Below are 11,082 nucleotides of genomic sequence, written 5' to 3' on the forward strand. Positions count from 1 at the left end.
TCAATGAAACAACAAATACTCCACACCCTTCAAATTCAATGTAGCTTTTACAATACAAAACAAATCATACACACATCTACACAGTATACCATTTCTAATCTCTCCCTCTGAATTTCTTTCTTCTTGTGATGATCTCCACTTGAAGTCTTTATTACATCAACAACAAAGTTTGAAGCTAATATACATATATATATATATAATATGACATCAAACAAATTGCCCTATACTTACAAATGACAAAGAAATCAAATATATATATATATATATATATATATCAAGTAATATAGCACATATAGCACTCATCTTCAATAAGCACATAAACTAATTGTATTTTTCTCCTAATTAAGGGTGTGGAACAGAAGGAGACAGAGGAGGAAATTTCTTGCCAAACTTTGGGTGAGAGTACTTTGGAGGAACAACAGGGATAACCTTTGGAACTGGTGGACATGGAGGGAGCTTTGAAATTGGAGGGAGAATCTTATACCATGGATGCTTATAATAAACTGGTGATGGAGGAGACTCTGGCTTCTCTGGTGCTGGTGGCTTGGAAACTGGTGGCTTAGGCTTGTAAACCGGTGGCTTCGGCGGTTTCACCTTGTAAACTGGTACTGGTGGAGGAACAGGCTTTACATAAACCGGTGGAGGCTTCTCGTAAACCGGTGGAGGCTTCTCGTAGACCGGAGGAGGCTTCTCGTAGTCCGGAGGAGGCTTTTTGGGGACAGGGGGCGGTAGCGGAACTTCTGGAGTGGGCGGAGGAGTGTAGACTTTAGGAGGGAAGAGCTTGTGATGGTAAGGAGGGAACAAATAAGGATGGCTATACAATGGAGGATGAGGAGGGAAAACAGGTAAAGAGATGGGAGGCAGAGGAGGGTGATGATAGTAATGATGCCAAAAGAAGGCAGAAACACAAGTTTCACTCTTGAATTTGAGGCCACTAGGCAAACCAAATGTTTGTTTTCCCTCACCTTTGGATTTGAATACAATCATGGAATTAGCCATTTCCAAGCCATCATGAGAAGGACAAGGAGTAGAAGAAGCACTGTGAAGCTGTGCAAAGCACTTTCCTTTCAATTTTCCATCTTTTAAAACCTCAGTTGGAAGTAACACTTTGAACTTTCCTTCTTCATCTAGCTTTGCAACCCCTTTTCTTTCAATGTTTCCATCTTTTTGTTTGCAGTCAATGCTTACACTAAGCCCTGTCATTGGATTCAAGTTCATAACTTAGCTTCTAAAAAAAAAAAAAAAAAAAATTCTAGTACTGCTGTTCCGTACTACCTCTTCATTGTTTGCCATAAAAAAAACATAGTTTGCCAACAAAAATGCATTTAAGAATGATGTATGATGAACCCAAAAGCTAGAAACTGTTGTTACACTAGATTTGATTATATCAGTACTTTAACTCTTCGTCTCACTTGTGAGTTTTAAAGGTCGTAAAAGATCCCACGAGTAGAAATCAATATTAATCATAGAGAAAATGACATTAAAAGAGGTTTTGATGCCGGTTAAATCACCAATAAATCCAAGAAGTTAAGCTTATGGATTATGGTAAGTTGAATTATCATCTTGTTTGCAGACAACTTACACCAAGCCCTGGATTCAAGTTTACAACTTTGTTTCTAAGAAAAGCCAAAACTTTGAAAAAAAAAATTATGAGTACTATTATTCTATAGTGTTTCCATTCATTCTTTGCCATTAAAAAAAAGAAAGAAAAAAAAAACCCATTTAAGAATAATGTAGGATGAATCCAAAAGTTTAAACGAATTGCTTATGCTAAATTTGATTATATCAGTATGTTGACACTTTGCCTCACTCATGGGTTATGAAATCCATAGAAGACCCCACGAGTGGAAATCACTATTAATTGAAGAGAAAACGACATTACAAGAAGTCTACTCTGATACCATGTTAAACTACCAATAAATCCAAAAGCTTAAACTTTATAGATTACCGTAAGTTCGACTATATCAACACTTTAACACATGTAAAATGTCAAACATTGAATGAAGAAACTCTTTCACAAACTTCAATAAATGAAAGAAGCAAAAATCTGACAAAAGGGAACAGAGAGAAGTGTGAGTGAGTTGAATAAATGAGAAAAAACTTAAAACCTGAGAAGGCATGATTGGTTTTAATGTTATTCTTGTGGCAGTCTGCACATTCTCCAACCCCAACAACCTCAACTGTTGTCAAGTCAGTGCCATGGCAGAAAGCTGAAGCAAGAAGCAGGAAGAAGCTCAAGAAACAGAAACAAAAAGGATTATGCATGGGGAGATTATGTGATGAAGAAAGGAAATGATGAGTGAGCAAAACAGTTAATCAAAATGGGGGATTTTATAGGAAAATTTGATTAGAAAGTAGGATGCACCGACAGAAGAGTTATGATTTTAGTTTGGTGATTGTCAATGGCATTCAATAACTTCAGCTACTCTGCTAAATTTCCAAACCTACTTATTCATCCTACCATAAATGTATGATGTTCTTCATTATTCAGGTTAATGTTTCAAGTTCTTAAGAATGATGAATGTTTTTGTTAGATGTTTGTCGAGCAAAATAAGAGTGGAACGGGAGAATTCGAACTTATAATTGGATTTTGTTAGTCGAGTTGTCGCTCATAGACAATGGTTTTTGGGATTGTTGTGACAGTCAAAATAATTATTGTCAACCATGCTTTAGACTCCGGTTTGATAACTATTGGGTTTTTCATTTTTTTTTAATTTTAGAAATTTAAGCTTATAAACGTTGTTTCCACCAATTGGTTTCTTTATTTTATTATTTCTTTTAGGAATGGTTTCAAAATCCAGATCAGGTTTTGAAAATTTTAAAAAGTAATGTTATAATCTTTCTTTTTGTGAAACTTAACAATAAATAAATGTTTGTTTAGGAAGGATGAAAACTAAAGTAAAGAAATTGCGAGAAAACAAACACACTTTTCAAAAACTAAAAATCAAATGATTATCCAATGAAGTCTTATTGGTTGGTAAGTTTTAATTTTAAACATGAGAATCTAGGTTGTAATATACTGAACTTGTGAGATTAAATTTAAAATAATAATTTAAATTATAAATTATATTTTGTTTACTTTAAATTATTTTGATAAAATAGTATGAGAAACAATTATAACAAATTGTATCTTGACAAATCATCATTCGAGTTTGAATTTAACCAACATGAACATAACTCAACTAGTTTATATACACTCTGTCAAGATCACAAATGTTCAAATCCTCTTAACCCCAAATATCATTGAACTAAAATAATAATTAAAAAAACAGTTAAAGATTGTGCCAACAACACTTTAATAGCCTTCAAAATCAATGTCAAACGAAGCCTCAATTAGGCTATCGTCCATTCTAGAGATTTGTAGTTGAGTACGATCGATTTTATGGTTGATCTTTGATTAGATAAAAATTTTGTTTTTGTTAGATTTGAGTATTTTAATTTTTGATTTGATGTTTTCTGTGGCTAGGAGTAGACATCAAAAGGAAGATCAATGGTGAGTATGATACGTACAAATGAGGCCATTTCTATCATTACAAGGTGTAAAGTTGGTAACATGTGAACCAAAGGCATTGGTATAATAAGTGAGTTAGGTTCAAGAATAGACTTGCAATAGTATCAAAAAGGGATGAATCACAAGAAATGATTTAATGAATTCAATGGGCGAAGGCGCGAGAAATGATAATTGAATTGGTTTTCCGTATATTTTTCGTATTTCTAATGGTCGATACCGATATGAACAACAATATCTTCGTGTCTACCTAATGATAAGTTCTATGCATTAATTACTTGCAATGAAACTTCTCAAATAGATTTAGATCAGTGCTCTCTTCTAACAAAAAGAACAGAACCAACAGGATCATTCATCACATTTACTAGGGAAAACCGTAAACTCGAGCAAGTGAAGGGCACAGTCGTGAGCTTCACCTTTGGGGAATAAGACTTAGCTAAAGATGTTCATGCATATGTATGCCAAGTAAGACAAATTTTACAGTAAGATCAACTAGAATTCCACAAACAGATCTTACTAGTCAAGTATGTCACAAATCAAGGAGCAAATGACATCCAAATCCTCCCAATCATTTTCTTCAGTAATCGCAGTCACTTGACATCGAGATGCTCGAGAAAATCTGAATCACAACGTCAAAGATATCTAAACTTCTTACCACCAGACCAATTCAGGATGGCTATCCTTTCCCATCCTTTTACAAGCCAAGCTAATGAAAGCCAAGGTATTAATGGAGTGACTATAACATTACAATAGGTGGTTATGAACTTATCATATAAGGCTAGCATTTGCAGCCGATGATATTTTATGAATAATGAATATAATAAAACCAAAGGATACTAACAAGACTCTCATATAAATAGCCAACAAGACTCCATATAAATAGGCCAGATATTATCTTCTAAGAAATGAAAACAAGAAAATCCAGATATTACAAAGAGGAGACTAGAGACCTAAGCTCATTGATTTCCTTCCTCGCTGGCATATGGTCTCCCAAGCACGTCCAATTTAAGAATCTTTACCCAACTCTTAAGGAATTCAATCAATTCTCCATTTGTCTCCTCATAAAATAATATACATTATTTCATATTCCATGCAAGCATGAAAGCTACCAGCCAAGACCTCACATGGGGCAATTTAATGAGGAAACACCGATATCTAGCGAATTAACAGTTTTATCAAGAGACTGTTCCATGTTTGACACATCTGATGTCGAATAAGCAGAACTTTCCCATCGAGTAGAGGTAAAAGATGTCAAAGGGAAAATCGCTAACCTGCATACCCCGTGACATTGATGATTCAACAAAGCCAGGGTTGTGATAAATACAGAATAAGGGGTTCCAAGGAAAGTATAAAAGTTTCAATTATGATAATCAATGAAAATTCTCTAGATTCAGAAAACTGTATTGTTGCAAACTTAATTTAGATTGGCATTAAGAAACGGAGAATGCGAAGACTTCCCCGACATGCTACACTAGCAAGGAAGGGTTTAACGCACCTAAACTTACAAAACTAGTCAACCTTGGATTCTCTCCTCAAATTTTCAACTGCCTAATGTGAGTTGCAGGAATCTGCACATTGTCAGTGTACTATGCAACTGGGATGGAGATGAGTCTTCATTAGTTCTTTTTCTTTGACTTGCTAGATCCGGACTTAGTGTACGCAGTTCCCTAAGTATCAAAAGAGATGAGATTGCAAAATATATCAGCAGCCGTTTTGAGATTTTCTCTAGACATGTACGAATTCCAGTAACAAAAACAAACCTGAAGCCATTCATCCATTGAGGTATCAACGGTTTTCGTTCCAACTTCAACCTTGGAAGCAGTCCTCTTGGGTTTCTGATACATACAAGGAATGAAATAAAATTTTATGCCAAAAGTATCCATATCTCTAGAAAAATTTAAAATTAGACAAGATGCACATCTTGCAGCTCCACCTTTCTCTTACTCAACACATATTAAAGTGAGAAGATTCGGTTTAAAGGCAAAGAGGTATAAAAGTGAGGCCATGGTTTATAATAAAAGAAAGCCTGCCCAATGCCCATACTTGCAAATCATTTCAGCTATATTTTAAGTAATGGTTAAATACCAAAATTAAGGCCACAAACAAAAGTGTTAACATATTTGACGTTGCACGCCCCTAATGCTGGGACAATAAACATTGATGTAGCAGCATCTAATGAGTAAACGAATATAGATGGGCAACATCCACTATTAGAATACAGGGTCATTATTAAATGAAGACCAGAAAGATTTATACCTTGGAGAGCTTTTGCTGTATTTGACCATGAATCCATAAGACAAGCAACACGAGAAGGGCAATTCCAAGAGTAACTAAAAACACAGACTCAATGCTGATGATACCACTAGCTTCAACGACTTCAATAGTGCCATTATAGAAGATGCTTTGGTATGCATTCTGGTCTATTTCATAAAAGATGGTACCCACTAGATCAAAATTTCCAGGCTGCACGTAAGGAATATATTAGGGTTCATCAATTTTTAGTAACTTCAAAATTGATAAAGATAAGCAGTTTAGTAACTTTATAAACTGAAAATTCATATTGTGAGGCAAGGAACTGCTATAATAACGATGATGAAAATTAATATACCTGCAAAAACTTGCTGACAGCAAACATGTATGGGTAAGTAGCTTGGGTTGATGGGGGCACCGTTGCATTGTGGAACACCTACAAGGAAGATGTATAAGTTAAAAACAACGAGCTGAAGTTACTGCAAAGAGAAGCTGTTTTAAGAAAATCACAAATATAACTGGAACTGAAATTTCATAACTGATCTTTATAACCAAAGAGAAAGAAGCTTGTACTAAAAAATAAAACTAAAAAATGAACTTCAGTTGTAGTTTTACAAGAAACAATCACTGATGTATGAAATTCACAAAAATGATACCCAATCCATGGTAATACAGTAAGCTATTTTGAACTTCAGTTGTAAATTATGTAATATCATCTTGACGAGAAAGGGAATAGTCAATCAACAAACACAAATCAAACCAGTAGCAGAATGATATCAAGCAATGAATCCCATAAAGAGATTTGATGTTCGCACTTTCTATCAAAAATATAAAAATTGACATTGACATACAAACCAAATTACAAAAGGAGTAACAGAAACATCTTTCTCTATAAAGTTTGCACCGAACAATAACAGTCTGAAAGGGAAAGAAACACGTTCCAAGGTTTCAGAAAAAAGAAAAAAAGAAGGGAAAAAAGGAACTTACTAGGAAAATGGAAGAAGACAAATGCACAAACAAATATTACAAGAAAAACAATATCCAATCCGTACAACTAATCTGATTATGTCCAAACTCCACTGGGCCAAACTAAAGGAATTCTAGGTGGTCTAGATGACTTCTTCATTACCAGGTTCTCCAATCTCCACAAATAATGAATGGAACTTATGACTTTAAATTAAAATACACAACAAACATATTTCATAAACACATTGGTGCAACTGAATCTTCCCAACACAACAAATATCCTTTATAAGATCTGGCATTCAACTGAACTGACTGAGATCAAAACGCACACAAATCAAATTGTTGTACTATGATAGTAGTCATTAAATATATTAGAGAAAAATGAAAAAGAAAACAAGTTAAGATCATACAAGAACTCGATCTAATAATCACATTATGCTAGTCAGGATGGGTTACCTGTCCAGTAAGATTTTGAATCAACAAACGATGATCAAAAGTGTAGTGAATGCTGGCCTTAATAGCTATAATATTCAAGCTTGATTCCCCTGGATTAATAGATAACAGTCGAGGAAATTATTGACCAATAAGATTTTGGATCAATGGTAAGCAATAAAGGTTTAATGTATACCGTCCTCAATGAAATGGCTTTGCTATTACATTCAAGCATGACTCCCACGTTTAACAAAGTTCAATTAAAATAGTCAATGTCTTACAGTCTGGAACATAATCTCAGATGAAAACCCACTTAGCCAACAGAGAATGGAGATTAAGAAAATAATAGAGTACTTAAAAACAATGAAAGAAATTACAGGTGAATTGAAAAGACTGCCCTTCAGGATCAACAATACTAATCAGAAGAGGCCACTATTAAGTTTAAAGATGCCTGAGAATCTGCGATTGTTTTTTGGATATGTAAGGGCCAAAAAGTATAGCAGAGTTAAGGTTAGTTACCATCATTTTTCACTCCCGCGAGTAGTTCAGTCTCTTCACCAGCTGGCACTACTGCAATTGAAGACATGAACTTCAATGTCAATTGTCAATTATAGATATCATAAAAGTATGACACGCCTATTAAAAAACAAGGTTACCAAATCCTGAATCTAATTTGAACACTTACTGCGTGCACTGTTTTTGGGAAAAACGCAGACAGTATCAACTCCTGGAGCAGGGCCGAAGTTCACTTCTCCAAAATCCTGAGAATCTTCTTCGCCCACAATTCCAAGATCGCTAACTTCTTCAACAGCCTCAGATGATTCGACATCCGAATCCGATTGACATGTGGCAGCTGTCAAGCAAGTAAACAATGCAAATGTAAAACAACCCGCTAGAACAATGAAATTCAATGCACTCAACGAAACAAATAAATAAATGTTTAAACCCTAATATAGATTCCAAGTGACCAGTTTATTCATAAATTCAATGAAATCAAATTATTCACATAAGAGAGGAGGGGGGGCATATGACATTGGAAAATGGCGATAGACCCCCATTCAGAAGAACTCGATAACGATATCTAAGCATTGCAAACATCAATCCTTCAATGAATGATCAATCAATCAATCAATTAAGCTTCTTTCACCATCGAGAACAGTCCGAGAATAACAAAATATTAATAGGAAAGAGAAGATCCAATATAAAATGAATTATCAGAGAAAATAATCAATCAAACCCCAAAAAAGTCAAAAACCCAGAACGCATTAGAACATAAAATTACGATCGAAAACCGTGCATGCACAAAAAGATGGAAAATTTAATGAAACAGGGTAATTCCAAAAGAACGATCAGCAAGACCCAAATGATGAAAAAGCGGGTAGATCTAAGATTGAGAAAAGAGCGAACCTTGGAGAAATGGAGAGGCGAGAAGAAGAAAGGCGAGGAAGAAAACTCTGAAAGCGTTCATGGCGAGAATGGGGAATCAAAGGGAAAGCAAAGATTGAGAGTTGAATGTGGGATTAAAGAGAGAGGATTAGGAAGACGACCAAGCTTCGGTTTTCGAGGGTCAAAGTTTGGGGATCCATTAGCGAGACCTTTATTTGGGAATCGAGACGAGAACCCGGTTTCCTCAATTGATACACGTTTTTCCTTTTTCTTTTTTTTTTTCCCCTTCATTTTTTTGGGTTAAAAATCACTTTTTGAATCTCTCTTGACAATTTAGTTTTCCAACTTTGAATAACAATTCGTATTTTGAAACCTCAAATGATTTTAGATCTTAAATTTTAATAAGCAGTAATTTAGCCAATATATTTTATCATTTAGTTATAATATATTCGTACTTTCAAATCTAAAATGATTTTAGATCTTAAATTTTAATAAGTAATAATTTAGTCAATGGATTTTATCATTTATAACGATTTAGTTATATTGCAAAACAATATTATTAAAATTTAATGAATTTTTTTTATGTGTGTACATCGTTAAAATAATCGAGAAACAAATTTTTTTTAAAACTATAAAGATAAGTCATTTGATAGTGTTAAGGATTGCCCAATGTTAGACCTAAAGCCCACTGGCATGACCCAAAAGGGAAAATGTCCATGTCTTAGGGTTTGGGCCGACCTACTGAGTTGGTAAATGTATGTCAATGGGGAAATAACTGAGACAATGTTGGACTAGTACCCTACAATCTCGAGTGCCAGTAACAATCTTGACACCTCTATTGTCACACTCAATCGTGGGCATGTGTTAGATGATTGACTTATAAATAGTCTCATTCAACCAACCTAAAAGGGAAGAGTAAGTAATCTTCAAAAGGGAGATTCAACTTTTTTTTTTCATACTTAGCTAAATTAGTCACTCTTATTACTAACTTAAGCATTAAAGTGCAGTAGGCTCAGCACCACACCGGTATGATGATCTCTTACACAGGTTGACTCGGACCATATCTATGAGACCAAAGGAAAGCAGGCCAAAGGTCAAGGCCACCGAGCAGCTACGGGGCAACCCACAACATACGAGATTTGAGCACCAACACATAATAGAAGTTGGCATTTAATTTTAAAGAGAGTTTTTATGGTAAGAAGTAAATTGTTGCAAATTTCAAAGTGTAGGGACTAAATTGTTACTTATTAAATTTAGAGACTAAATTGTTACAAATTTGAAAGACACTAAATTATTACCAATGATAGTTCAAAATGACTAAATAGTCACTTCAATGAAAGTTTAAGGACCGAATGTGTTTTTTACCTTCTTTGTATTTGTAAAACTACAAATTTCATATAGACAATTTAGAACATGTTTGATAATGAAGTTTTGATTAGGATGTTATTTTGGTCTTTGTACTTTGGAATTTGTTTAATTTTAGTCTTTGTACTTTCAAATATCTAATTTCTGTCCTGGTTAATTTCAATAAATTTTAAATTTGGCACCTAAAGTTAAATTTTATTGAAATTAGCTAAATATAATAATAATAATAACGTTACATGCTTTTGAAGATGATTGATTTTAAAAATAACTGGAAAAAATGAATGATCTATTTCTTGGCTGAAGATGATGGTATGCGTCAGACAGATGATAAATTAGCACACCTTGCCAATTGCATACAAGTTTTCTTAAGCTAAACACAAGTATAAATCTAACTTAAGTGTCATGGTAAGTCCAAGGTCGAACGTAGGGAGTCTAGTGTAGACTAACGCAAGATGACCTACTTATCTATTTTTAGTGGTTTGCTAATTAAATGTATGCATTGGTTATGTACACTAAACCAACTTAGCATGTTTGCAAGAGGAAGTAGGAGTTTAGATAAATGGGAAGAGGATACATGGATGAATGGATCAGACGTTAGATGGTATGCATTGATTCCTTAGTTATAACAACAAGTCTATGTAAGCATAGTAAAAACGAAGTGGAGATAGTAAAGATGCCTGCTAGAATCTAAGTGTATGTGCACAATGTATTTAGAGTCTGTTTTCTAGTTTGTGCTTAACACTTCACTTCTCAATGTAAATGCCACATTTAACTTATCTCTAAGATGCATGCATTAGTCAAAATGAACATACAAATGACATGAATAACTTTATCTCTAAAATTACTCAATGTCCTAGCTTGATGAGTTTCACAAATACTTACTCTCTCGAGTAACTAAGTCCTTTTACTTCAATCGACTAATCTGGTGGATTCAAGCAATATACTTTATGCAAATTTCAAGCAAGTAAACTTCACACACACAAACAACTTAGCAATTCGACAGATGGAAATGTGAAAATGGTGGAAATGGAGATTGAATAAAGAAATATGTTTTGTTACATAGAATCCCAATTCAATCAAGTAAGACAATAAATGAAAATGCTACATAAGAGAGAAGAGCTAATCTGCGGGCTTCAATCTCTTGTTCCTTTTGGTTCGTTTTTGTGCTTACTGTT

The 11,082-nt window shown here is 34.2% G+C and overlaps 2 protein-coding genes across 2 annotated transcripts; both read right to left on the minus strand.

The window, feature by feature from the left end:
- Nucleotides 1–2,307, minus strand: LOC120078370 (proline-rich protein 4-like). Its single transcript, XM_039032637.1, has 2 exons — nucleotides 2,109–2,307; nucleotides 1–1,196 (listed from the first exon to the last, which is right to left on the minus strand). The coding sequence occupies exons 1-2, from the start codon at nucleotides 2,263–2,265 to the stop codon at nucleotides 343–345; spliced, it is 1,011 nt and encodes a 336-aa protein (XP_038888565.1). The 5' UTR covers nucleotides 2,266–2,307; the 3' UTR covers nucleotides 1–342.
- A 2,536-nt stretch (nucleotides 2,308–4,843) lies between these two features.
- On the minus strand, nucleotides 4,844–8,777 carry LOC120077068 (translocon-associated protein subunit alpha-like). The gene is made up of 8 exons (XM_039030920.1): nucleotides 8,564–8,777; nucleotides 7,842–8,009; nucleotides 7,676–7,726; nucleotides 7,181–7,269; nucleotides 6,117–6,194; nucleotides 5,765–5,971; nucleotides 5,269–5,343; nucleotides 4,844–5,175 (listed from the first exon to the last, which is right to left on the minus strand). Exons 1-8 carry the CDS (start codon nucleotides 8,622–8,624, stop codon nucleotides 5,125–5,127), a joined length of 780 nt encoding a protein of 259 aa, XP_038886848.1. The 5' UTR covers nucleotides 8,625–8,777; the 3' UTR covers nucleotides 4,844–5,124.
- Between the last annotated feature and the right edge of the window lie 2,305 nt (nucleotides 8,778–11,082).

This window comes from Benincasa hispida, chromosome 5, assembly GCF_009727055.1.
Source record: "Benincasa hispida cultivar B227 chromosome 5, ASM972705v1, whole genome shotgun sequence".
NCBI classification, from domain to species: Eukaryota; Viridiplantae; Streptophyta; class Magnoliopsida; order Cucurbitales; family Cucurbitaceae; genus Benincasa; species Benincasa hispida.

Excerpts from the sequence above, each read along its gene's own strand:
- LOC120078370 (XM_039032637.1), bottom strand. The coding sequence starts at position 2,265 with ATGCATAATCCTTTTTGTTTCTGTTTCTTGAGCTTCTTCCTGCTTCTT. Across the intron at positions 1,197-2,108 it reads AACCAATCATGCCTTCTCAG|GGCTTAGTGTAAGCATTGAC; the intron begins GTTTTAAGTTTT and ends ATCCAATGACAG.
- LOC120077068 (XM_039030920.1), bottom strand. The coding sequence starts at position 8,624 with ATGAACGCTTTCAGAGTTTTCTTCCTCGCCTTTCTTCTTCTCGCCTCT. Across the intron at positions 7,270-7,675 it reads CGCGGGAGTGAAAAATGATG|GGGAATCAAGCTTGAATATT; the intron begins GTAACTAACCTT and ends CTATTAATCCAG. Across the intron at positions 5,344-5,764 it reads TACAGCAAAAGCTCTCCAAG|AAACCCAAGAGGACTGCTTC; the intron begins GTATAAATCTTT and ends TGTATGTATCAG.